We start from the raw sequence: 27,418 nt of genomic DNA, 5'->3' as shown, positions 1-27,418 counted from the left end.
GGACGCAGGTTCAGGGTCGCTTAAGAAGTGCATTGCACTTAAAACGTGCAGCGCTAGAAAGCATAGGCGCTCCCGAAGCAGCAAGCTAAGAGAGTCCCCTTTTGTTTATTTCGCCCGAGGCTACTACCACGAATTGCGTACCGGCAGCCCGCGCATGGGCAGATCGCTACTGAAAAAAAGGCCCATTATTTATTTTTACACCCCTCCGCCCCTCTCTAAATGACTTGATTTTTTTTAATCGGCACTTTGGTGTCACCTCTCGCACATGTTTTTATCTGTACACGCTATGAGTTTCTTTTTAAGGATTGGTACACCGACTCCCCCAGCAATTCGCACTTGCAGAGGATGGAGGTGCCAACTTCGTTCTCACGGAAGTTGGGTCTCAGGAAACCGGCTTCCCCTAGTCTCGGTCGCTATTGTGTCACCGAAATTCGTCACGACCACTCACATCGGCCCAGAGAAGGGTCTGGTAAATTTTGGTGCAGTACATTTCGGTGCGAAAACTTCCCGGCAAATGGTGCTTACTTGTTTTAAACAGCCATTCTATATTTCCGCTTGACGTGGATTATGGAGCACTACAGTCTACTACAGTGCTTGTACATTTACATTGAATTGATTGATTGATTGTGGGGTTTAACGCGCCGACGCAACGCAGGCGATGAGGCGCGCCGTAGTGGAGGGCTCCGGATTAATTTGGCCACCTGGGGATCTTTATCGCGCGCCGAAATCTCGTACACACGGGCGTTTTTTGCTTTTCGCCTCCATCAAAAAAGCGGCCGCCGCGGCCGGAAATCGAACCCGCGTCCTCGTGCTGAGCAGCGCAGCGCCTTAGCCACTGTGCCACCGTGGCAGGTACATTTACATTGAAGCGATGTTTGGTTTTTCCAACTTATTCGCATAAATGGAGCATTCCTATATTTCTGTTTAATACCCTGTTCAGAAACACCTATTATGCAACCAACTAAATCATTTTGCAGACCTCTTTATTTACAAGACTTTATAATGTAGATTCCCTTTTTTTGCTGAATGCACATCAGCTAAGATAATCAGCCGGGGTTTACGATGCATTGTGCAATTCATTTTCTCTAAACAAAAGGCACACTTCCGTTATCGCAAGAAAGCAGCTTTGCAAAAATTCTGTTTCGCACGAAAATGCAGAAAAACTTATGAAGTGTTTCGTGTGGGCAGCGCTGACACTGAAAAAAACTTGCAAGTACTGTTGTCGGACGGAGAGGTCTAGAAAATCGTCGCGGAAGAAGAATGTGCCTTTTTGGAGACAGTTGGAGCTTCTATTTAAAGGGACCCTGCAACACTTGCCATCGACTACGAGTAATGTATTTTGGGATAAAGTCTATTGTCCCAGAAATCTCCTCCCGCAAGAATTATGAAAATCCGTTCACAATTAACGAAACTACGCGCGATGAGAAATCGCGCATAATCGTTCCCTCTCAACTCGACCGCGGGCAACGCGACGAAAGCTGCGCGCTCTCTCCCGGAGAGGGGGGCGGCTCGCGGCGTTCTCTTCGGCGGCCTTCGATGTATCACATGCCGGGGAGTTTTCTCCTTTCTCCGCAACGCGGAGGGGCCTATTTCCGGTCTGGTGCCACAAAAAAGCAGGCATGGGTGCCTGCTCGCAAGTGCGCGCTCGGGCTCGTAGGGCGTTTTTGAAGCAATAAACGTTTGTAGTCGAGTGGTCCCGTTGAAAGGGAAGTATTGAGCTCATCACTCAAACTCCGCGCGCACTCAAAACACAAAAGAAACGGCAAAACTGTGCCTACAGGTTCAGGCATAGAAGATGTTCGTACACAGCGATGACGACGACGGAAATGGGAGAATCTACCCGCGAAGTTGACCAGTGACAGCCGATCGGGCAGCCATGGCCTATGTGACGTCCCTCGGGCCATGCATAATGAGGACAACTGAAGAGAGAGCGGTTTGTTTTTCCGCGTCTTTCACATCGATTTACGCGCTCACCGCTTCACGTGCACGTGTAATATTTGGCTCAGGTATTCCTGGCAGTGTAATCTAAACGTTGCGCAGGTTTACTTGCACTGCTCAAAGAGTGTTGCAGGGTCCCTTTAAATCCTGCTAAAACATGTATGGATTGTGAACACAAATACCAGTCACTCCCGTGTTAAGCCAAAAGCGCGATGTCACTTGCCTTTAACCCCAAGCACCGAGAACGCGAAGGAAAGGGTCCGCAGTTTTCCAAGCTATGTCAGTCTTTTTGTTTTTGTTTTTTGCGCGCCGCGGGGTGAGGGGAGTTAGAACATCTGTAAAAGTGCATATGAACGCGTGCTTGTGATGTCACAAATTATCACAATGATCACAAATGGTGTCACAAATGATCGCCATTCAGCGTAAGCAATGAGTAATTGGGCTGGCCAAATTCATTATAAGTAGGACCTACACAATATACAATGAAGGTAAATATTCGACTGCGATCTGTCTGGTCGGGACGTTACAAATGAAGAGCTATAATTACACTGAAACCAATGGTACAATAAACGGAGCACCCGACGTTTCACAACCACCTTTCTTTCTCAGGAGTGACTGGACTTTCAGCGCGTTAGGTATCTCACAAAGCCCCTCTCTGCGGAGCGCAGCCCGTGCGTGTACACAAAGGTGAGTTCCATGGTAGCGATTAAGGTATTGTGAAGTTCTCTGAATGCGCCTCCACTCAAGTAGAAGCCTCTTCCTCGACGATGGCCGTCCCGACGAAGTCGATTCTGTGGCCGGATGCCTGGCCATGAGGTGGCACAATCTCTTTTGTGCACAACAAAAAGCCACCGAAGAAGCCCTCGAGGACACAATGACCAGTCTCCTTGGGCGCAGTGTCGCCCACCCCGAGGAACAACCTTGCTCGCCGCACCCTTCCGCGTGTCGCTGTCATATCGACCGCACTCCTCTCCAGGAATCGCTCCTTCTTCGCCCAGGTGGACCCATCAGCAATTAACTCTGATTCAAGCCCGGTACATTAACAGCAGACGTCTCCTCGCCTTCTTCCATTGTAATAGGAAGGACATTTTAATTGGCTGGTGAGGCGAGAGCTGCAACAGTCGTCTATCAGCTTTCGACGCTCACTTTGCACATTGGAAAGGCACAAAAGGCACCCCTCGACCTAGGAGGCTGGTTCCCCCGCCCCCCCCCCCCCCCCCCTGGCCAATCCCCTTAACAATGTCACTGTACGATCGCTGATTATTTTTTAAGTAGAACCTACACCGAATGCAACGACCACGGAGGTGATAGAGAAAATCACGCAAGGGGAATGCACACGTGCTTTTATCAAAAACCAGCTTGGTTTCTTTCCTTTTCATTTTGTCGAGACGGTTGAGGGGTCGGGGGAGGAGAGTTCGAAATTGGCTATAAGGAAACGAATCAATTAAAATAAAAGCGCTTCAGTAACACTGAGAATAAAGGATTGGGACTGTTCATTTGTATAACAACATTTTAAAAAGTTGAACGAAAGTAAAATTAGAAAGGCACACAAATATCTAACATTAAAGTCATTTCGTCTGACGAAATTAATATATTAAAGCTGAAATGTTAAAAGAATTCCTGGGACATGCCGTGCACCGAATGGTCCGCATCGAGACGTCCTGCAGACCTGCACTGAGATGTTCGGATCCCTCCGAATACAAGCATCGGGGGGCTATTTTGTCTGCATGCAGCCACACGAAAATGGGACATGAGCCATTCTCCCTCCCAGGACAAAGAAGCAGCAAAATTTTTGACGGTTCTTCCAAGTAGCCAATGAGGATCCCCCCTCCCCCCACCCCCTCCAACCTCGCAATCGCGAAAAAGAAAGGGGGAGGGGGGCTCAAAAACAAAATACCGAGAAGCCTGGAAGCAAACAAAAATTCCTTTAAAAGCGCGCCAAAAGAGGGCGTGTAAATCTGACCCAGCTCCAGGAATTGACAGGTGCGCCGATTATGTTTTCGACCCCTTGCCCCCCTGGGTCGAAAGATTCGTGTTCCGGCTGGCCAGCCCGGCCAGACAAGAGCCTGTTCTGGTAAAGGAAGAACCGAAGCGCGCCTACTGAGCAGGCGGTGACGTGTACCTCCTCGTCAAGCGTGAAACACGGCGATCGCCCGACAGCTAATTTCGTCGTGGCTGCAAAGACATGCACACGCTTTTCTTGAATTCGCATGAAAATTCCGTGTCCAGAAAGCGGGTGCGAGAACAAAAAAAAAGGGAGGGGGAAGGGGCTATAGGAGGGCAGGACAAAGCCCGGATGTCCAAGTACTATAGCGTATACGCTAGGTTAGATGGTTCCGGGAGGTGCGTCTTTTGGCGAACAGAGACGCTTTTCCTTTCGTCTCGCGATTAGACTTTCAAAGCGAAACGTGGGGGAAACGCTGCTTGCCCGTGAAGAGACCGACCGAGCTAGGTACGTATGCGCGCACACGAGGGCTCACTGGGTTAGCTGGTAAAGCTTCGACACGTGCGCAACGGGAGCAGTGACATGTCGGGCGTCGTTTTCCGCCACGTTGCAGTCACGCCCGCGCTGCAGGAAGAAGCGATCGACAGACTTCGTCGCCGCTGAAGTGTCAAACTCTGAATATTTTAACCGCACAGCAAAGCAATAAACGTCTATTCGCAGAATAATACGGGGTAAAGAATTCGCCAACGCATAATGAACCGCACCCTGCTTTTCAGTGTCCAACGGCGAAAATATATTTGCGTAAAATTAACTAATTCGCAAACACTACTCTGTGTTGTGCGTTTGACTAAAAGTCGCGGATGTTGTTGCCGACTTCAACGCATGGAGCCGTCAAACAGCGCCACCGCAACCAATGCCGCTTCACAAACATCTGGTTGTTTCCAAAAATGCAGAAAATAGTGAAAAATTTTCTGTAGACTGCGCTGTCACGAGGGTCCCCTTTCAGTCATTTGACTCTGGGACCCTTGTCTGCATACTAATATGTTTGTATTCCTTTTTGTAATAAACTTTCTCTTTCAAAAAAAGAATCAATTTGCAGACACTGTTGTCGCTAGCTTTTTTTACAGACAAGTCCAAATGATATTGTCGTGGAGGAAGAACAGGCCTTTTTTGGAAACAACTGCAGCTTTCATGTGTTCTCAATGGTGATAAAGCTCGTACGGGTTATGCGTACAAATACCACTCATTCCCGTATTCGGGCAAACCAACCTTCGTTTTATGTTTGCACGCGTACTTTCATCTAATTTTAATTCTTTGTCCCAGCCTCCACCCACCCCCTCCCACCCTGGTCTCAAAGATGCGATCTCCCCCAGATTTCTTCTTCAGTCATTATTTTCTGTTTCCCCTGAAAACCTTACAGGCCTCCAAAGCGTCATCGCTTTGTTGCAAGAAAAAGCTATAGACTCACCATGAGCTCGCACAAAGGCGCAACAAAAAGCAAGACACAATGACCAGCATAGTTGGCGCCGTATCCCCCCCCCCCCCCTCCACGGAGAAACAAGCTTGCTGGCTACACCCTTCCGCGCGTCGCGGTCGTACCGACTGCGCCCGCTTTCCAGGAATCACTCTTTCCCCATCGCCAATTAACTTTTCAAGTCGCCCATATCATGGACACCCCAGACATACATCGCCTTCTTTCATGAAAAGAACAAAAAAATTGAACAGGTTGGTTTGGGGGGAGCTGCGACAGTCGTCGTCTTCAAGTTTTTCACGTCTAGTTTACAAAATGGAGATGCACAAGTGACACCGCCCCTCTCTCTACCAAGGGGGCTGGTACCCGGAGGTGCTCAGTCCTCCCCACCACACCTTAAGCAATGCCCCGGTAAATACGATCGTTGATTAACTTGTAAGTAGAACCGACACCGAATGCAACGAAGATGAGATTGATACAGAAAATAATGAAGAGAGAATGCACACGCACTTGAGCTAGCTTGCTTCCTTTCCTTCTTTTCGCGGCAGTTTTGCTGTGTGTGTGTGTGTGTGTGAGGGGGGGGGGGGAGGAATGGACATGAAAGCGCTTCGGTAACACTTTAGCCTGCTCAAATGAATGCTAAAATTAAAAGAAAAAGGTTGAACGGAAGTAAATAAATGTTATTTTTTAACATCTACTCCAGAAATTGAGTTTTACGCGCTGATGCTCCCCCTCGGTTTAGCGTTCGTTATCGCGCACGGCGGCGCAAACACGACTCGCGAACGTAAAATCATGTCAACTGACAAAATTACAAGGCTAAAGTGAAAATGTTACAAGAATACCTAGGACATCCTGTGCACCGAAATGTCCTGCATCAAAATGTCCGAATCCTGCCACCACTGTCTTGGCTTCTGCACGCACTCTAGTCCTGTGGCTCTGTCCACGGATTAGCAGCAGAAGTTTCGCCGACATGCTCCATGTACTGCTGAACTAGCGCATTTCAGCTATCCTCTAGGCTTGTGTATCGCTCGCAACTTCCTGAATTTTCGCCGTACTTACATCGTTACACTGCGGACACAGGCATCTCGCAGATTAACTGTGCGACTCATTCCCTCCATACGTTGAGTGTTTAATCCCGCCACGGACAAAGCAACAGCCCGTTTGGGGGATAAGTGCACGCGAAATGGTAAACGTAATGAGCTGCTTAATAAGCGGCCTCGCTGTGACATTAGACGTGTACAGCGCAACTTAATTTCCTCGGCATTCACGTCTTCGGAGGAACAAACGACTACGGCACACGCGGCCAGTTGACAAGGCACAAGTTGACCTTGAATTTCTTGCAGGGAAGGGGGAAGACGTACAACAACTAAAAAGATTACGCTCCCAAACTAACCCCTTGGCATTTTTATCCTCTCCACAACTATTGTTCGAAACGACCCGATAAGCGAACGCGCAGTAAACCCTTTTTTTCGAAATCGCGCCCTATTCGAAGGATTTCATGGTACCGACTGAGCGCAAATAATCTCAGTTTTTAACGAACTATCGCTTACCACGAGGCCAGTTTGCTGTTCCGAGGCCTTCATGATAACGAGTTTAGTGTAGTTAGTGTAGTACGTTTATGCGCTAAAACCCAGTCTGCGTTAGCGTTACTCACGTCTGATAACAAGCGAGAAACAACGATAGGCGCTACGAGACTGAAGGGGCCGACTGAATTCTGTGAAACGGCGGCGTGATTTTGAAGCCGTCGGGCCGGGGCCCTCGATAACGATTCCCGGTGCTACGTAATATGCGCTGGACGTTTCCCTTCTGCATGCATTTTGCCCGGGGAAAAAAGAAAACTAGGACGTTACAGAAGGCGTCGTAAAAGGCACAACTTCCTCCTCATTTTCTCCGGCAAGGAAGGAAAAAAAAAAAAAAAAAAGGACTTTGGGGGTTAGCGTGCAAGATGCAACCGCGAAAACAACGGCGGACATTGTGTTTGTAGTACAAAGGGTCTAAATACTATATTTCCGTTGTTTTTCAAAAATAGGTCAGCGGCTACACAACGTGTAGTACAGTATCAATCTAACGACTACAGTACCCATTGGCTCCGTATTCTCGACTGCACAATGACAACAGTTTTATTCGGCCTCTTTTACGCATAAGTTTACCACATCGCAACAGGAGCAGCGGTTAATTCCTCAGCGCATGCGGGCCTCCTTTCGCACAGAACGCGCATAGGATGACACAGTTCTACCAAAGAAAAAGAACCGCGAAGGAAGAGAAAATGACACGGACCACGTGCGTTGGGTTTTCAAGCGCGCTCACGCGGCCCCGAGGGACCATTAAAGAAGCCACGCGTGAGTGCTTGAAACAGTTACGACAGCGGCTATAGCTTTCTCGTCGATATCGCACCTGGGCAGCCGGCGTGATATATGGCGTTGCCGCCACTTTTACCCCCGACGCCGCGCTCAAATACGACACGCCCACGCGCTAATATGAGCGCGCGTCGATACACCGTCCGTGCTTCCGCGGTTGTTTGACCGTTGCATGAAAACAGAACGGGCCGGGCCGACACCCGAGGGGGGGCCTTCCTGGGTCAACGACTCACCGCATAGAGGGGCAGGTAGATCTTCAGCGCCTCTTTGAATGCGTGCAGGCCGACGTAGACGGACGCCTCGGCGCAGTGCGGAGTCCAGGTGTGCCCGATCTCGTAGCAGTTGTACGGAAGGTGGTAGTCCAAAAGTTGGGCGTACTTGCTGAGAAAAGCCATGGCGCGCACGACAACGACGCGGGCTACTTGCTCGTTTCCGAGTCAAAGTAGCCGCGGCACCATTTGGAAGCGGCGCCGGCGGGGTGGGAGCGGAACCAAGTAGAAATAAGGTTGCCGGAGAGTCACGCAGGGCTGCTTCACCGCCAAGCTCCGGGGCCCCGAGGTGCGGCACGACTGTGAGGAGCAGCGGCAGGCGCCGGAAAATGAAGTGCGGACAGTGAGGAGAACGGCGAGACGCGGAACCGCGCGGACTACGTCTGGCGCGCGCTCGCGGCGTGTCGGAAGCAGGAGAAATCTGATTGGGCAACCCCGCCCGAACTAAAAAACAAAAAAAAAGTTACATATGACGTCACAACTGCGCTTTTTTTGTTTGTTTAAGTAAGGTAGCGCCGTCTTGTAATAAAAAAATCAACTAAGCGCCAAAACAAAAAATAACTTAATGTAAAGCAGCCAAATTAAATCAAAATTAATCACTTTTACTGTATTATACGGCAGTAATTAGTTGTTATTGCTAAAATGGGTTGGAAAAAGTTGGGTGTCACGTGGCAACGCACAAAATGGCAGCGTCCTGTTGTTTCGATCGTTTGGCTGCACTTTCGTAGAGGCGTTGGCGTTATTTCGTTGCTGTCGTGCAACCGGCAGTTGTCATCGACGCCGAGAAGTTGTCGAAGCAGTCTCGGGCGCTTCGCTGCCAAGCACCGAAGAACGATCGCAAACCCGCAAGTCCTTTTCATCCTCAGGCCGTGAAGGTCCCAGCCCCAATGGATGATGACTACGGTATCGTCGAATACTTTTACGAACACAGCGGGCATAGGTGTGGTTACTGCAAGTCGGAGGCGTCGAGCATCAGTTGCGGTACGTAACAAGAACTCCGCCAATGCTGTTTCTGCGCTCGGTGAACTGCTGTTGACGAATACTTCGGATTTTATGTTCCGTTATAGGTATGTGGGCGCACCGCATGACTGCTGGCATTTACGACGCCCTTCTTAATCGAGGGTGGAGGAGGTCAGTGAATACTTGTGCTTACTCCAATCGTTTACCTCCCCGGCCAAGAATCGGGGCACACCATTGAGTGCTGGCTGCGATATTTTTTCCCACAGATCGGGCGAGTACTGCTACAAGCCTATGATGCAAAAGACTTGCTGCTGCCAGTACGCCATAAAGTAAGGTTTAAAGACGTGCGTCATTGGAAAAAAAAAAAAAAAAAAGTCCTCGTGGAAACTCTATTGATTTCTGTGTCGCTGCAGGCTAGATGTCGATAATTTCAAGCTCTCCAAGTCGCAGAAAAAAATCCTGAAGAAGGTTCACAAGTTTCTCGCGTCGGGGAAAAGAAGTGACGCCGGCGAGGTAACGGTTTTTTTTCCTGGTGGTCCTGAATCACTGCGTTGCGACGTTATCGTCTCTGCGACTTTGTTTATCCCCACTCCTTTCCTGTTTTTCCGTTCCTAACCTAGCCGGACGAAAAAGGCGACCACTGCGCCTCCCCAGCGGGCGACAGCGTCATGGACGTGCCCGACTTCTCGCACAAGAAGTCGGACGTTCAAACTGAATTGAAGGCGTGCGATCTAAATCTCACAGGTAAAACTACTTCTTTCTGTTGTATACCAAACGACCAAAGCACGGAATTGTTTTTGAATGGTCTTCAAGCGGCTCAACACCTTCATTTTGTCCTTCTTTGAACGAAATTTCGGTCATTACAAAAAATTGCACACATGGAAAAATGTCACCAGATCGTTAAGCTTCTGATGCCTTCTTACACACCAACAACGTCTGTTTAGCTTCCACACTGATCCTAATTTATTGCAGTCAGAGGTGTTGCAGCTGCAACCAACTTGATGACGTCAGTCATCATCAGCAGCAAAGAAATTGTAATACTTGTCAAACCCCCATCAAACTTGGAACAAAAGTAGCTTAAAAGTGGGCTCGTTTCTGACAGGTGCAGATCATGTAATCTTTGGTTTCTGCCTAAACATCTTGGTGATGCAGAAGATGCCGCCACAAGTGGCGAAACTGAAGAGGCTGTGGCTTCTGAGCCGATGGACCAGCAGCCGCCAGGGAAGCCAGTCGAGTCATCCGAAGGGGACACGGCCAGCAAACCTGAAAAAACGACTCATGTGCCAAAAAAAGGTATGCGTCAGGGTCCCACAAAGCTGTTTGGCTGCTTTACCATATTTTATCGTACATTTTGACAGTGTAGCATCACATGTACTCCCGCAACCTGTGTGCAATGCATGTGTAGTGGTAACCTTCTACAAATAAAACCTTTTGGGAAGCATACTGTTCGATTGCAGAACTACCTGTTGAAACGTACGTCTCCAGTGAACCCGTTTAAACAAGCGTCTGTGTTTCCAGAGCACAATGGGTGCTTTATTTAATGGCTAGGTTTCAAGAATAAAGCCCATCGAGCTATGTTAAGCAACAACAAGCCCTTCAAGTTGCTTGCAGCTTTTGTTGTGAAGGAGTAGGGATGTAAAATAAATTGTGTATATCATGTCGAGTCACAAGTAACTAATCTACCTGGGTACAAAATGAAAGTGTGTGCCTTTTATTTTTATGCATAGAGAGTCATTGCCTTGCTTTTTTTGCTGTTCATGGCAATACCGTTCTTTCTCAGTTTGTGTAGAAAAAAAAATAGAACTAAGAAAGGAAGATTTGTGTTAGCCGTTAACAAGTGATTATAATGCACATATGTGGAGCTGTCAATATGTTTTTTGTTGCGTCGGTAGTTCTAAGAAGTGCGACTTATTCACATTGTAACTTGTACGAACTTTTTTGTAAAAGTGGCCGTTTTGAAGGGAACTTGACTTTCACAACAGGGCAACTTATGGGTAGGAAAATACGGTAGTAAGGAAGTACCACTTTTTATTCTGTTTTTCTTTTGTGCTTCATTTTAATGTCTCTTTGGTGTTTGTTTGGTAGGTCTCGGTGCCGATCCAAATAAGCCAAAGTGCCGGAAAGCTCGCGACATCCGCCGGGAAAAGCGGCTGCGGAAGCTTAGTGAGGGCGGTGGAGACCTGAGTCCTGGCAGAGAACAGGTAGTGGACATACTTGTTTTTAATCGTATCACGATTATCTGGGATAGATCATGAGTGGCAAATTTTTTGTCAGTATGATTGTTATTGGAAAATGGTGTTAGCGTTTCTCAAATGGGCATGCTGCAACTTCTTTAGCGTATTAGGACTGCTGTCCGGTTTGTTGTATGAAAAGAATTTTTTTTTTGTCTTTAGGCTTTGAAGTTTGCAAAGAAGCCAAAGAATGAGCCCAAGTCCCTAGAAGAGTTCCTGTTTGAGCCTCTCCCAGAAGACTCTGCTCACAAACTTGAAGTGAGTGCTCAGCGGAATTTTCACACTTTCGTACGGCGGAATTAGACTCCGATTTCTTTCTTTTTTTTTCTTTAAAAAAAGTGAAATGCAATTTATGACGTATTTTTGTGCGTATTTTAATAGATAAAAGCACCTAGTTATTCAAGCGTGTGAAGGTGCTGTACTTGTTTTAACCAGACTGGCCACCAGACTACCTCATGAAAAAATGTAAAATCTGAGTGCATGATTGGTGTGTCTAAAGCTTTCAATCAGCACAAAGCAGTGGCAGGTAAAGGAAAAAAGGGATGTAAGAGAAAATGAGCAGGTCTTTGCAGCCTCGCCAGCGATACAATTATGAGATGCTGAAAATGCTCCATAGCTATATGCAGGTGTTAATCTACCAGATTTAGGGGAAATCCCCAAGTTGGAGTAAGTTTCTGTAAAGGAAAGTTTGACATCCACCTAAATGCAGCCATACGGCTACAAAGGAAAGCTACTTACTCCACCTTGGGGATTTCCCCTAAATCTGGTCGATTAACACCTGTCCTTCACTTCGAGTTTTTGATCAATTCGCTTTCGCGCTACTAACGACTAGCCTCCTGGTTAGCTCCGTTGGTAGAGCGACTGCTCCGGTTAAGCAGTGGTCCTGGGTTCGAATCCTGGACCAGGACAAATTTTTCTTCAACTGCAAAGTTTCCAAGAAAGCTGTATAGCTTTCCTTTGTAGCCGTATGGCTGCATTTAGGTGGATGTCAAACTTTCCTTTACAGCTATATGCAGTCGGATGTTTTTGCAACAAAAACCTTTACTATGGGATAAATTGGTCGCAGTTAGCAGAGGTTCGGGGTAGTTGTAGATCTGTGGGAAAGGCCTTTGCCCTGCAGTGGGCATAGGCAGGCTGCTGATGATTATGACGATAGAGTAAAAATGGCTGTAAAGCTTAAAATGCAAATCTATTGAGATGTTCTGTTCATAAATTCAAGTATTAAACACATAATTGATTGCAGCCTGCCACATAACTGGCTAACACATTTTTGTAACGGTGCATAACCTTAAGCAGTAACCACACGGAGCGATTTTTGCGAGCGATGCGACTGGGATCCGCAATCGCTCGTCCCAGTCGCTCGCTGAGGCAACCACATGAAATCGATCGCGCGAGCGACGGGACGAGCTGTCCTAATATTGGCGCACAGCGTCCAATACGATTATCGAAGTACACACGGCCGCAAGGTTTTTTTATATGTGCATTTGTCACAAAAACTAGAAATAAACGTATTGCAGTGAGCAGAGGGTCGTACTTTTCTAGGACGCACTGTGCTGCTGCTCTCCCCTTCTCCTCGTTCTCTCCCTAAGACGGAAGTTGCGCCCCTTAAGGCTCTCCTATTGGCTAGTCACTCAGGCCACTTCCGGGCGGTGAGCGACTTTTTATGGCAACCCAGAACCAGGCGTTTCGATGAGCGATTTGGTCTGCGGCGAAAAGTAGTTCGTCGCTAGTCATGTCGCGCCCCAAATCGCTTGCAAAATCTCCATGTAGTTAGCGCTTTTGTGCATATAAAGATACTATGGGTTCACACATTCATACATGTATATTCAGAGTGCATACGCAAATAGACTATTTGTTCATGCATGCACGAACTAGGTGTGAACAAAAAGACAAGGAGGAAAACAGTCTTCAAAACCAATTACGTTTTTTCAAAATTTGGCACAGATGTTTTTGCACTTGCATTCTAGATGGTTGCTTTTCAAATAACAGTTACTCTGAATAACAAGCTCAACATACCTGCTAAAAGATCTGTACAGACTGCTAGGCAATCTGATAGGCAATCTTACGGCAAGTTAACTTTAATAAGAAAGAGCCCAAGTGCCTAGCACAGGCCCCTGCATTGCATTTTATGTAACTGTACTACACATTGACGTGACATAAGCTGCTATGTTCCCCCCCCCCCCCCCCCCCCCCCCTCATAAATCTTACTGCACTTTAGCAGCGATGCATAGTTACGAGATATTGAAGTGCTTTATGGGATGTCTATCATTATCTCATGCAGAAATTTTTTAAAAAATTTAACGATGTTAGAGTGGGAGTGCTGACAAAGTAAAAATGCCTTCCGATCGATTCAGTAAATGTTGAAAACATAATTAAGGCACAAATTTATTTTATCATAGATGATGAAGCTGAATGTTCAACATGCTTTTTAGGGTGCACTGACAGCATAGATCACATTGGGGCGAATTGTAAACGGGAAGGTAGAAAGAAGTAGTCGCAGTGCAGTTTAGAGTGGATTACTTTTGGCTCGAGTGAGTGTGCAACAAAACCTTCTTTCCCCACTGGGCGTAGTAATAGCTGATACACCTTGGTCATATTTTGTGTCTATGCGTAGGTTCGTCTCGTGCGGAATAGTCCTGAGTGCCCCGAGTTTGCAAACTCCTTCGGGGCCAGCTTAGCCGTCTACTTCAAATACCAGGAACGAATACACAAGGACCCTCCTGAAAAGTTAACAGAGCGGCGGTACCGGCGCTTCCTAGTCAATAGCCCCATCCAGGTAGCGGCGGTTTCCACTTTTTCCGTTGTTCCTTGTCCGTCCTGTCACAAGAGAGCGAGAGTGAGAGAGAGAGAGAGAGAGCTCTGCTGTTGGCTGGTTCGTGTGTCGTCACTAAACGGATCCTTGTGGGGCCTGTACTCCCGTGCAGATTTTCAGGACCACGCTGCACATTCTGCCATTGTAACTTTGCCAATAAACTTGCAAATGGCTGGTTTGGACGTGCTGTCCTTGTCTTGGTGGTTTCTTCATCTGGAAATGGTTCCTCACTTGTATATGGTTTTGCCTGTGCTTGAAGACCTTGCGAATGGTTCTCTAAGTGTAAGGTAGGCGGAAGAGTCGTTCTGGGAATCTCAAGGAAGTAGTACATAATAATTGTGCTACAAGCAGAAGGAAACAGCATCTTAGGCAGTTAACTGAAGAAATGCTGACCTGATTCTAGTGCGGCCTTTGTGTGGAGTTCCTTTATCCATGTTTCGGGAATTTCGGTTGGCGATTATGTTGGGGAAAAAAAGGACTACTAAAGGTTGTTTGGTGTGAAGTCAGCTCAGCAGGCTCTGCGAGATAGTCTTTCGGCTGGTGTGGGCGAAGACTTTGATCTTGAAGCTGCATTCTCTTGCTTGGTTCAGGCTAAGGCAATGCTAAAGGGGCAGGCTATGAAAACGTATGCGTGAGACATGTGCAGCATTACGTGCGTTTTGTTAACATTGCAATCCACACGGCAAAATCTGTTCTTGTGGTTCGGTACATGCATCCTGTTCTGTGCTCAAGGGAGGGATTGACAGTGTCTGGGGATTATTGTTTCCATTTAGGTTCCACACATTGCAGGGTATGTGCTGCAGGCATTTTCCATCACACAGTGATGGGAATGAGTGTATCGGACACTATCGCTGTATTGCTTTGTTGGTATGCTTACTGCTCACGTGCTTGACTTTAGTGCGTCGAGGGCGACATCATTGCATTAGTGCTGCAATTGTAATTGAGGAAAAGAATTTAAATAGGTCTATGGGACAAGAAATCCATGTGGCTTATCTGTGTAAGTCAGGCGATTAGCCGTCTGGTGTGGGCATCATTTCCTGGCTTTCCATACTTCTTCTGAAAGATCTGGTGACGTAACATGTGTTCAAGGTGTCCCGTCTCCTGTGTATTGCCAAAGGTTATCAGAAGGTTGATGGGAGGCCTGCTTTTGAAACTAAGGTGAAGATTGCTGGGACGGGAATGCAAGCAAGGAGTTGAATGGTTGGCACTGATGTTGCTGCGATCATGTGGGACCAGTTGTGGAAAACTTTGAGCATGTCATCACTTCTTGTGATGTAGTGACACTAACGTGAAAGCGTTACCCAAGCGGTTTTTGCGCATATTCTTTGAGGAACCGGTTCGTTGCCACTTGGATGTGTCAATGCTCAAGTTTCGCATCGCTCTCATTGGAGCCTGGCCTTCCTCCTCTCGTATGCAAATTTCACTTCTTGTCGCTTGTGCATTTTGCTGGCATCCATTCCGCTTCATCAGTGACTGTTTTACGACAAGTATCTTGAGCTCTGCCGCTCCTCTGCCTCATTTCGCCACATCTGTTCTTTGTACTTTGTTTCTCAGGAACACGTTACAGAACACATGGCCGCCAGTAAATGCACTCCTTTTTCTTTTCTTTCTTTCTTGTGTGTGGCACACACTATCAAGACATCACAGCAGTAGGACTTTGTTTTCTGCATTTCTGGTACAGTGTCTTTTTCTCTCAAAAGGCCACTTAACGCTATTGCATTAAAAAGTTGGCCCTGTGTAGGCTAGGATTTTACCTTGGATGTACTCACTCGTTTACTACCTGAAAGAAGAAAACCAGTGGAAGGCATAGTGGACCTTGTAAAACGTAACGGAGAGGTCCTTAATTAAGTTCTACATTCCTATCTGTGTATTGTGCCCTGGTGGATGCATCATCTCCCTCTCGCTCCGTCCGTGCTCTGCTGTGGCTCCAAGGTGCAGACAGTCGTGTCGGACGGATCGTCGCCCGAGTTCGGAGCCACCTTTTGGCAGTCGTGGAAGCTCTTTGAGCGCTACCAAATGCAAGTGCACAAGGAGCCGGCCAGCCAGTGTGACAAGGCATCTTACCGCCAGTTCCTCGTCAACTCACCCTTGCAGGTAACAGAGGGGGGGGGTGGGAATCAGCATTGCTCACTCGCTCTCTCTCTCTCTCACTATTTGTGTGCATATGCGTGTGTGTGGTGGTTTTTCCCTCGTTTACTAGGAGTGGTTGTGGTGCTGGCTTGTATCAAGAACTAACCGGCCATATTAGTCACCAGTGTTTTGGCATTCTTCTAAAGCGTTGTCGGTCATAATGATGGCCTGCAGGGAACGGTGGTACAGCGTGGTGGTTGTGGGCTTGCTGCACGCTTGTTTGCTGCTTTGCTGGAGAATGTTGATGAATGTTGTGGTTTGTTGACAACTAACCATTCCATTTAGGCTTAGCATGCTGGAGCAAAGCAGCTCCATTTTCATCTCTGCTGGAGTGACGACAGAGTGGCAAAGGGGCATGGTGTTTGCGCCTACGTATGCAGGTTTCTGTGCTTTGCCATTGCTGCTGCTGTCGCCGTCGCCACAACTGAAGGTGCAGGAACTGGGGCGTGTAACTTCAGCGTGGGGCATATACGACGGTGTGATTTGGGCCTAAGCATCCAGTTTATGTTTGTAAATAGAGTTGGGAAAACGTCCGGCGCTTGCTGCTGGGGTGTGAATGCAGTTTTTAGCTGTCGGAATCGTCTTCTGCAATGTGCCGTGTAGTGTCGTTTTCATCCTGCTGTATTGTTGTTTTTGTAATGTGTGCATTTTGTTTATTGTGTGTGTTTGTGGGTTTCACTGCAGTCGGTACCAGAGCCAGCACCACTGCATCCATCTCCTTGACGTCATATTGCGATGTAGGTTTATGGCAGCAGCAGTAGCGTAAGCAGCCGTGTTAGTACGGCTCTCACCACCCTTAAAGGAGCCATGAAGAGAAACTACAACTTCGTTTAATTTGAAAGAACTAGGATTCAGTATCTCACTCAGCTCAATTATAGCCACAAAAGATGTTTTTTTAACAAAAAAAAAGCAAGAAGTGTTTAAAAACTTTCAAATTTTGCGCCACAGTGACGTGTTATGAGCAAGAATGACGTCATACGGACCAACAATAAAACATAATTTTCAGTGCGTTAACTGCATGTTAGCATTGAAGTGATGCGGTCAAATGGAACTATAGGACCCATTACAGACGTCCAGTCATGTGTCATCGCGACAGGTCAGTTAGGCGGCCGCCAATCGCACAAACAAGGTTCTGTGACGTCAAAGAAAAGTTGCGGGAAATTGGCTAGGGGGTCGCGACTGCTTCACACGTTTTCTTTAATATCTCCGTTATTTTTTCGAAGATTGCGATGATATTGGTATCATTGTTATCGGGACTAAGCCGTCTTTATAATAAACCCAACTTGTATTTTGTCTTCATGGCTCCTTTAATGTGGCAATGCTGCTTGCCGCAGGATTTTGCTGCATTCATGCCCGAACGTTATAAGTTGACAGCAATGGCTTAGCCAAATCTGACATGCATAATTGGCTCCCCTAGAAAGTGTGCATTTGTAGTAGCCAAATATCATATCAATATTCAGTTCGAATATCCGCTGTTCATTCAAAATATCAAATACACCCACAAATACCCACGTGCATTCAAAAGGGAGGTCCTCAGTAAGTGCCAACCACTTTTACGCCATTAAATTTTACTGCAATTTTACTCAATTTTGGCTTGATTGCCTGTTCTCAGTTCAGTGATGTATTGCTGACCAGTGCGTCTGTGGATGCCTTATTTGAATGCTGTTTGCTAGGTATGATGTAAAGGATGATGAACTGTAAGCCAAAGCAGTAGGCGCTGCTCCGTATTTTTTTCACCGCTGTTCTCATTGTCTGTATTGCGATGGTGAAACCATGTCACTTGGATCATGGTAGTGATATACAAAGTGTGAGCTCCTAGGAAAATGTAAAAGATGTGGTAAGTGGGGTCCACACATTGAAGCAATTTTTTGAACCGGCAAGAATTGTATGGCATGCTTGAAATTTACTGATGTACATTCCCGTGTTTTAGCTTCTGTCACAATGGAGTGCGCATGAAATTATGTGTTACATCCGTTGCACATGGCCTAGATGGTGTTGTGTTGAACTAGCTGTTACGAAATCTAAACAAGGCAGCATTACTGTTATCAATGCTAGTATCACTGTAGAAGCAGCAGCTGTTCGAAAGCGTACTTCCACAATAAATTCCACCACTAATGAACCTTAAAAGAAATGCCCTGATCCGACAAATATTGCACCACCCTGTTAAAATATCCAGGTTACGTCGTACAGCCGGACTACAAAATTTCGGACTTGCTGGATGTTTCGGACTTTCCCGAGGAACCGCCAGTGGTCCCATAGGAGTAATGACTCATGAATTTTTTTGGACTGCTCTTTTATTCGGACTATTTTTCGTTCCCTTCCAGGTCCGAAAAATTGGTTGGCTACTGCACTTCTGCCTCTGCGCAGTGTTGTTTTTAATGAGCCCATTTTGCCAAGCTTTGTCGAATACCATGGCTTGGAACTGCACAAGGGCATAGTATCTCCAAACAGCAGTCTAGCAGGGGGGACTTTGTAGGGGGAATGGGGCTGTAAAATTAGCCAAGCACGTAGCTGACCCACAGTCCGTAATCAAGTGACGCAAGGACGGAACAGCTGGTGACTTTGTTTTGCCCTTATTGTGAATGCAGTGCGACCCAAAGGGCCCCTACAGCCTGGGCTCCTTCCACCAGCAGTACTGGCTGGATGGAAAACTGATTGCCGTTGGAGTACTCGATGTCTTGCCCACGTGCCTGTCATCCGTGTACCTGTACTACGACCCCGACTACAGCTTCCTGTCACTGGGCACGTACGCGTCGCTCAGGTGAGTAGGTGTTGGCATCCGCGCAGCTACAAGCCAAGGACTTAAAGGAGGGGAACAGTGCAAAATTGGACAATTCCAATTTTGCACTGTTCCCCTCTTTCGCTGACTTACTACAGTAAGTGAGCGCCGTAATCGTGCTTGTCCAATTTTGCGCTGTTCCCCTCCTTCAAAGCCATGAACCAACTTGCCCAGTCTTCATTTCTAGCAAGCCAAGGCGGCAAGTAGTGTTGTCTGGGTAGATTGTTTGCAAAACAGAAGAGTGTTGTGTGCGTGGCACAATTAAGTGAATTGTACACCACCAAAGGTAATAATAGCTGGACGCAGTTTCGTGGAGTGGTCTGGAGAGGTTGTAATTTTACTCGTCTCGTTTATTGTCCTCCTTCCCACAGGGAGATTGCGTACACGAGGGAACTGCGCAAGCTATGCCCCAGCATCAAGGACTACTGCATGGGCTTCTACATCCACACCTGCCCCAAGATGAGATACAAGGTGGGCACAGGAGTCGGGACGCTTATGATTGCCAGATGCAGGATCGTAGTGGGTCGACGATTTTTATGCTGCCTCTGCACTCCTAAGGGGATCGACTTTTGGGAGAGGGTTCTTGGCGAACTGTACTGAGGTGCCTCAGTGCCAGTGCCGTCATTGAAGCCGATATCAAGCAGGCAAAGCTCTACTCTGTGAAAGCTCATTGTGCCAGGGTGAATTTGCACCTCCATTGCATCTCAAGGAAACATGCGCTGGATTGTAGCACCTTCGAGATACATCGAGATACACTTTTAACGTGAAGAGGAAAAATAAAAAGCGGGCTGTGCTAACTGCGCAGGTTAGCATGTAGCTTGCTTTGCTGAACCATGCATCTTCTCTCAGGCACTACTATTGCCCCATTCTGTCGTGCCCTTGTAGGATTGCCATGTTGTAACAGCTTCTCTTTCTTTCGTTTTCTCCCCAGGGCAACTATTCACCCTCTCGGCTCTTGTGCCCGGAAACGTACACCTGGCACCCCATAGAGAAATGCAGGCCCCTGCTGGATGTCAACAAGTACTCTCGTTTCGAAGAGGATCCACAGAAAGGTGAGGCGGGAGGGAGGGGCAAAATTTTTGATGGGTCGTCGGTGTTCGTGAAAACTACCCTGGATGCAGAGCCAGTTTCAGGCAGGCCATTTTCACGCAGCATCAAATGGTGAGAGTACGTATTTTGTCTTTTTCTTAATGACCCTCATTCTAAAAAAAAAAAAAAAGAAACGTGCAATTGTAAATCCACTCTATTACAGAAGAGCCACCAGGCCGTGCCTTCTTAGCACTGCAGTCTTTAAAGCAGGGTGTTGAACTGGAACGGAATGGAACCCAAAAGCAGTCTTTAAAGCAGGGCGTCGAACTGGAACCGAACCGAACCCAAAACCGGAACCGAATTGGTACTTTTGCTGCAACTGAACCTGAATCCGAACCGTTATTTTTTGAGCCCGCTGAACCCGAACCGGAACTGAACTGAAGGAAGAAATAACGGTTACCGGTTCATGACAAAGCAGTTAGGCCGATAAAGGGTGGTCAGCGTCATTTGGAGCTTTTCCTTTTGAGCAACATCAACTTCGCATTCCCTCGCATAAAGCTATAAACGCCGTCTTCGTGGTCGCAACATTGGGTAAAGATTGTGCACCAATATTGCAGCGGTAGGTATATTGTTGCTGGTTGCACAAGCAGGGTGCAGCAAGGCTGGGAAAAATAAATGCCACACTCTCGGCACGGTCGTTGGGACCGTTGAAGCATCAACATTGCCCTTCCCCTCACTGGGACTGTGCAGGGGCAATCGGTCCGCGAGAATGCTGCACTGCACACCAGCCAAGGCTCAAACCCTAAATGTGCTGACTTGTAGCGCTTCAAAAGTTCTGAAATTTTGGCTGGTTGGAACGTAATCTAAAGGATGTAAATAACAGCATGACGGACAGGACAAAGGAAGAAACAGACGCAACTGTAGTAACCGTATGTTTTTATTGGTTAGGGCATTGGCTTTACACAGGTGAGGCGAACCCCGTGAACCAAGAAAGAGGGAAAAAGAGGGCGGAGGGGCCGACGGAAGTAAGTTTCTAAAACACACAACAGGGAGATAGCAAAACACGTGCCAATGCAAAATTTCGCGTGTCAGTTGGAAATTGGAGAAGATTGCTTTCTTTCGAATTGAGAGGTGTGCCAAGCGGCGGGCACTAGATGTTCGAGTTCACTGGTTGCCACTAGTCTTTCATACTGCCGCAAGCCGTGCATTCTGTTTGAATACTTCTGTTTCGTTTTTACCATCCGGCGGCACCTGGCTGTGTTATCATTGTTTGAACGCCGCACGGACTATCATATTTTCATAGGGAAAGTGTTTGACCATGATGTCACTAGCTTAGAATAGTGTTCTCGTTGTAATTCAACGTTTCGAGAAACAATCGCGCAGAAAGATAAATAGTCCCCAGGCAGCCGCCACAGTGTTCGATTCGCCGACACTCGCCTGCGCACGTCACTTTGTTGATTGCTGCTTCGCCGCCTGTGTATTCTTTGAGTTGTTAGGGGAACACAGGTTCGCTCCAATAAACTCGCTCTTCTCTTCCTTCAAAACAGCTGCGTCGTCTTTGGCCATGTGACAGTATTATTAACTCTTGTACAGGAAAAGTTGCTCTTCACAGGCGGATGGAACGCCCTGTTTTGCATGTGTGCATGCATGTGTGCGCTTCATGTGAAAGTATTTTTCGTAGATTGTTTTGGTATACGGATGCAGGCAGCATACCTTCTTGGTTGACGCGGTAGCAAGCCCGATACCGAAGGTGCCGCAGCCCATGGTTGGCGATATTCCTCTGCTACACGCTTGGCTTGGGACTTCAAACAAACTATGGATACGAAGCCCACCGTGCCTTATTTAAAAAAAACTAGCCTTTAGCAAATCGCTCAACTCCATTATGGCCTCAATGACATAAGAAACATAGAGAAAATTTCCAGTTTTCTGCTGTACAACTTACGTAATAAAGAAACAAATAAAACAGTGTTAGCGTTCAAATGGTACAATAAAACAGAATAAGAGGCATGAATCAATCCCACAGTCATGCCTCTTGGTGCTGGCTGGCATAAGGGCTGAGTGAAAAAGTGGCTGGTGTGTTTTCCGTGATATCTGGTCGAATTGATTAAACTTGGTTTTAAAATTTTTTATTAGAAGAAAGCAGTATTTTTAACGAAGAAAAATTGCATTCAATTCTGATGTTGACTTAAACTACAAAACTCTTTTTTTTGCGCTCTGCTAATGATTCAGCTCTTTGAACCAGTTTGCGAACCGGTTCAAGCTTTTGAACCGGTTCATGAACCAGTTTTGTGCAAGAGTTGGTCGAACCGGAACTGAACTGGAACAAAATGGATTTACCCCAACTCGAACCGTAACCGAAACAGTAACCGAAAGATAGCCATGCTTTTTCAAACAGACAGGTTTCTTTTACGTAAGAGCTGACCAGTTTTGTAGCCTAAGTAGTACCAATGCATACTCTGCTCAAAAATTAACAGGATAGGACGATGGTATAGCCATTGTGTGTCCCTGTAGTCTGCGTTTCTAAAACAAAAACTACATGAAGCATTGCCACGGGTGATAATTTCTGTGATTATGATTTTTCTTCTATTTTGTTAAATCTGCCCTTATTTTTCAGATGGCATATTCACGGTTTTGGAGCTGGCTAGAGCCAAGTGAATGCTTGTAGTCCAAAGTAAACAAAAAAAAATGGTGTTACACAAAAATTCATTTTACAGAAGTTTGTACGGCATTGCCGTACAAACTATGGCTATGCCGTCACTGGTGTAATGTCTACCTCCTCTAAAATTATGCTAGCCAAAATGTGGTTATTCCTCAGTATGTTGTGCAGATTTGGGAGCACCAGGTTCAAAATGTTTCTGCTTCATTTCCTGGGTTGTTGCGACTCACCGAGACATTATTTAGATGAAGTATACACATTGTGATGTCCGTGAAATGCTGTTGTACTTATGTCGGTGCTGGGTGTTTGCTGTTTCTGTCCCTGGCAGGTGACGAAAATGCTGTGCGAAACCTGGATGAAGTCTTTGTCCTGTTCAACAGGACAGTGATTCCGTACCGGAGGTATCGCAGAATAAAAGGGGACGACGACCGTGCCGAGGTCAAAGAATTTGCCAGCTTGGTCGGCAGAAGCAACCTCAAGAAACTCTTCCTGTACCGAAAGTCCTGATAACCATGATGATTGTGACTGGCTGCCACCCTACCGATTGGTGGCGCACTCATCTCTTTGTGATAGCATTTGAAGCTTCAAGACGAAGGTGCACTCCGAGACAACTACTTTTGAATAAACTGTTAGGCACTGGCATTGTACCCCGAACCAAGCAACGCTTGCGCGAGTCTGAATAAAGTGTTACGTTGTGCTGTGGCTGAAATTGTAGTGTCCTTTTTCAAGCGATGTTTCTGTGCTGCTGGGAGCTACTGTGAGATCTGAGGTGCTTTCTGTGCGAGGGAAACGTCGGCATTCATGAGAGTCGAAAACATTTCAGTGCAGGGCATTTGGGTGCACAGACATTTCATTGCGGAAGCTGCAGACTTTTTGTGCTTGCTTATTTGAAACAGTCGCTAGGTTTTTATTTCCGCGGGACGTGAGGTATGGATGAAAGTTTACTGCGCTGATTGAACTTTGCGACTGACACGATGTTTTTAGAAGTTCATTCTACAACATGGTCATTTTTGTTTAATATACCTTAATTCGAGACATACCTGTTAGTTATGCATGCAGCCACGATTTCATTCTTCAGCACTTAATTTTTTATTATTTGAGGGGGTCATTTAAAGTCATTTCTTCTTGCTACGTGGATTAGGGGTGGGGTGGGGTGGAGGAGGGTTTAGAAGCAGTGTCTTGCGAAGTTGTGAGAAGCTGTGGGATTTGCTGGCAAAGGTTTTATTGTCTTAACTTTGGTCATGTGATAGGCCATCTGAGCAACTGTGTGGAAGGCAGCAGGTGCATATGTGCTGGTGTTGGTAAGACATACTTTTTGACACTCAGCCGAGCTGTGGTTAATTGGGCTCTTCAGGTTTGCATCAGGTAGGACTGATGCAAAATACTGCAAAGACCTCAAAGATAACTCAAAATAGTTTAACCAAACGGGAGGAAGCGGGCTTGAGACTTTAGGAGCCGCTCAGGGAGCAGGAATAAGGCTGTTTTGGAGCAGCTTTGGAGCGCTAAAAACGACTTTTGGAGCAGTGCAAGTCGGTCTGGGAGCAGATTTTTAGTAAAACAAATTATTTGTGATCTTTTTTTCTTGCAAACACGCACAAAAAGACAATAATTCAAATTGTTCTTACTTGACATTCCATCAATACTGAGCCGACCACTCTTCCACTAAGTTGAAAATATATGTTCACATAATTAAAAGATACCAGCTGACAGAGTGATAACTAAGAAAAAACTAGAGATGAGTGATGCTTTGAGTACCTACATTTAACCATACAAATTAAAAATAAATACCCGTGATATGAAAACACTATTACAGTCTTGAGAAATAGCTCAAAGAACAAAGATAGACAAAATGGTTCCTTTTGTACCTAAGCTGGTAAAATTTTAACTGTGTTTTAACTCTAAACAAATAAAATAACTAAGAGTTCAAAGTCCAAGGACTGATAGAAACTGAGAAAAATGAACTAAGAGTAAATATAATTTCATGCATTGCATAATGACTAGACTCCAGAGAAATTAAAAATAAATGTTGATGTGAGGCGTAAACGAGTTTCCCGGTGTTTTAGTACCGCAACTACATGAGACGACGATCACGACGACGACAGGAGATGCCAACACCTCTAGCTCCCCCAGCCCAGGTCTATTGACCACGCAATGCAGTATTCTATGCACGTAAAAAATGCCGAGCAACTGTGTCGTGCTTATCCAAATAAGCCGCATACCAGAGTTTTGCCAACTATTTTTTGTTACTGTTGAGCGTAAACAGAGGGCTTTCCCGAGGGAGGTTGGGGGTAGGGGGCACTTTCCTTCCAGTGCCCCCCCTCCCTAAAAAAAGCACTGAACATTGTAGAGCAAGACACACCCACCGAACTGATTACTTGCACACAGCTGCTAGCTCAACAGAATCTCCTCTCTTGCTTGGGAAAGACCAGCACCTTCATCTCGTGCTACTTGACATGGCATGGCGACATCTCGCCCTTGGAATAGTTAGTGCCGACAAGACAAGAGCAAGAGTCCGACTGAGCAGCAGAACTATTTTATCCTTTGCTTCTGATAGTAAGTGGGAGGATTGCAACGACGGCTGGTGATGACGCTTGCTTCATGGCACAGCATGCCGTTCAGTGAAGCTGCCTTTAGGGCTAAAGTTTGCGCACTTGCCGCACCCCAAGTCCTGTAAAACTACGCCACTGCTTGGACAGCAGAAAATTGTGACGAGTGAATTAGAGCTTTAGTCTTTTAAGGGGTCTGCCGAAGCGCCCTACGTCGTGAATGACAGCTGAACGAATGAGTCCCTTCAGGACACTGCACAACGAGACTGGCATTGAACATTATTTTAATGTTGCCTCACATTCTGCGGCACCCTACTCCAATACTGCTTTTCGGAGCAGGAAACCGAATCAGCGCAGCAGTTCCACCCGACCAAAGCCAAAAAAACGCATGCAGACAAGCAAGGTCACTGTCATTGCTTTTTTTGCACGTGGAGGCGGTTCGGAGCACACTAAAAGCAGCAGCTGGTCATCGACGTGACTGCACTGCACAAAAGACAACACAAGGAAGGACGCAAGACAGGTGCTGAGTTCAACTACTGTACGGACAATTGGTTGATTGGTTGTAGGGTTTAACACGCCGACGCAACGCAGGCGATGAGGCGCGCCATAGTGGAGGACTCCGGATTAATTTTGACTACCTGGGGATCTTTAGCGTGCACCGAAATCGTGTACACACGGGCGTTTTTGCTTACTGTACGGACAAACCCACGAAGGATAACAGTGGGCTCAAAAAAAAGAAAAGGCAGACAAAACACAGTGACTGAGTGGCCTTCACAAAAATGAACTTTAGTATTTGGTTGACATCGGATAGCGGTTCAGAAAAGCAAAAAGTGCCATCATGAAAATTCTTGTTTTTGTTTGTGACCACAGTACAAGTTCTTCACGGTTTCATTAATAAAGCTTTGTTGAAGTCGCCACCTGTCTTGTGTCCTCATTTTCTATGCTGTGCAATCATGCGGAAGATGAATCACCAATTCACCCAAGCTTCAACTCTATCAGCAGCTTGCGGTGGCTTTGCGTGAAACCGTGCGATTTGCTCGCCAAAAGGCCTAGTACTTTCCTGTAATGCAATGAGGTCCTTTTTGGCATCTTCTTCTTTTAGGCACATTTGCGTGGGTACGACAGTGAGAGTAAGGGTTGACACGCACAGGTGGATTTTGCTTTGCACTAACATGCTTTTTGTACCCTTTAGAGCGTAATTGGGGCCATGGCTTTTGTTATATGCGGGAGTGGCAAAAATAACAGTAAGGGCCAAGGTAACAAAACCGCAAAAGAACGGGCCCACATGCAAACAGGCTTCCTTCTCTGTTCTCTCCATTTATTTTTTAGGAGGGGGATGTCAGAATGGCCCAACAGCAGCGACATCTTGTAGCACTGCGCGAAGTCACGTGGTTTGTGGGCTAAGGGCTTCATTAAGGCTTTCTAGGCTTATTTACACTGAGTTTCTTGCTCATTCTAGCTGATTCGAGCCTTCTTGGAGCCCCAAGCTTCAATTTTCAGAATTTTTCCTCGTTGAAGGTGAGTAAATCAGAGTGCTGCTGTCCTGCTGTACAGAGTAATGGTAGTGCAATACCTGCTCTACAATGTGCGTTACACTGGTGAAGGCTCCTACAATGACTTAGGCACGCAATGTTGCTGGGTTCCCCAATGATGTCGCATGCTCCAGATCACACTACAGGTGTCTTTGGTTCCTCACGGACCTCCTGTGACAGCAACAGCAGTTGCCAAAGACTTGTACCACTGCTATCACCGTAGCTCACACACGCAACCTTGCGAGCACAGAAAGGCAGTAGCCGGCAGTCCGGCTACTTTGCGGATGTATTTCACGCGATTTATGCATGCTGTGCTTCACACTGTGCCTACGGAACATGTAAACAAAATGTGCCAATAAACCTTTCCAGGCCTGTGATACGGGAACAAGTTCTGATAATTGATTGGACCCTGCAATAGCCCTCAGTGAGGGTGTAGTGTACAAAAGCTTTCAGTTTGCTGAATGTCTGCGTAATTACCTAGCATTAGGTTAGCTCCTCACCGATGTTCAAACTACAGTAATCACCTCATGTTGAACTATCGCCCTGAGGATGTCTGCGCGCATTACATCCAGAAACCGTTCAGCTCAATAATACACCCTGTAGTATCGCTTCAAGCAAGCCATCCGGCGCCAATCCAAATCCACAGCTGCGGTTCACTTCTTGGGCGACAGGGCAGTGAACAATTGATGCGAACAGGATACACACGCTTTAAATATTGCTCTTGCCTGGCAAAAGAAGCGCACAGTGTGCTAAAACGAAAAGA

The 27,418-nt window shown here is 46.6% G+C and overlaps 2 protein-coding genes across 5 annotated transcripts in view; one reads left to right on the top strand and one right to left on the bottom strand.

Moving 5' to 3' along the window:
• LOC144152739 (transmembrane protein 135-like) overlaps window positions 1–8,431 on the bottom strand; it is a 70,080-nt gene extending 61,649 nt beyond the window's left edge. The window contains exon 1 of the mRNA XM_077684155.1: window positions 7,945–8,431. Coding sequence (XP_077540281.1) covers window positions 7,945–8,106 — 162 coding nt within the window. The 5' untranslated portion in view covers window positions 8,107–8,431. The remainder of the gene's footprint in view (window positions 1–7,944) is intronic.
• A 213-nt stretch (window positions 8,432–8,644) lies between these two features.
• Window positions 8,645–23,286, top strand: Ate1 (arginyltransferase 1). 4 transcript variants are annotated; one of them, XM_077684151.1, is made up of 14 exons: window positions 8,645–8,961; window positions 9,048–9,111; window positions 9,207–9,269; window positions 9,354–9,453; window positions 9,561–9,684; window positions 10,093–10,233; window positions 11,026–11,141; window positions 11,334–11,429; window positions 13,786–13,947; window positions 15,916–16,077; window positions 18,702–18,874; window positions 19,264–19,363; window positions 19,824–19,944; window positions 22,906–23,286. In XM_077684151.1, exons 1-14 carry the CDS (start codon window positions 8,868–8,870, stop codon window positions 23,082–23,084), a joined length of 1,695 nt encoding a protein of 564 aa, XP_077540277.1. In that variant the 5' UTR covers window positions 8,645–8,867; the 3' UTR covers window positions 23,085–23,286. The 4 variants fall into 4 exon arrangements, with proteins under 4 accessions (XP_077540277.1, XP_077540279.1, XP_077540278.1 ...); XM_077684153.1 differs by lacking the exon at window positions 15,916–16,077; XM_077684152.1 differs by lacking the exon at window positions 13,786–13,947 and having other exon boundaries at window positions 8,646–8,961.
• The last annotated feature ends 4,132 nt before the right edge of the window (window positions 23,287–27,418 follow it).

Source organism: Haemaphysalis longicornis, unplaced genomic scaffold (genome assembly GCF_048455015.1).
Source record: "Haemaphysalis longicornis isolate Haplotype H1 unplaced genomic scaffold, Haemaphysalis longicornis Haplotype H1 scaffold_9, whole genome shotgun sequence".
NCBI classification, from domain to species: Eukaryota; Metazoa; Arthropoda; class Arachnida; order Ixodida; family Ixodidae; genus Haemaphysalis; species Haemaphysalis longicornis.
This window is presented reverse-complemented; position numbering and strand designations above follow the sequence as displayed.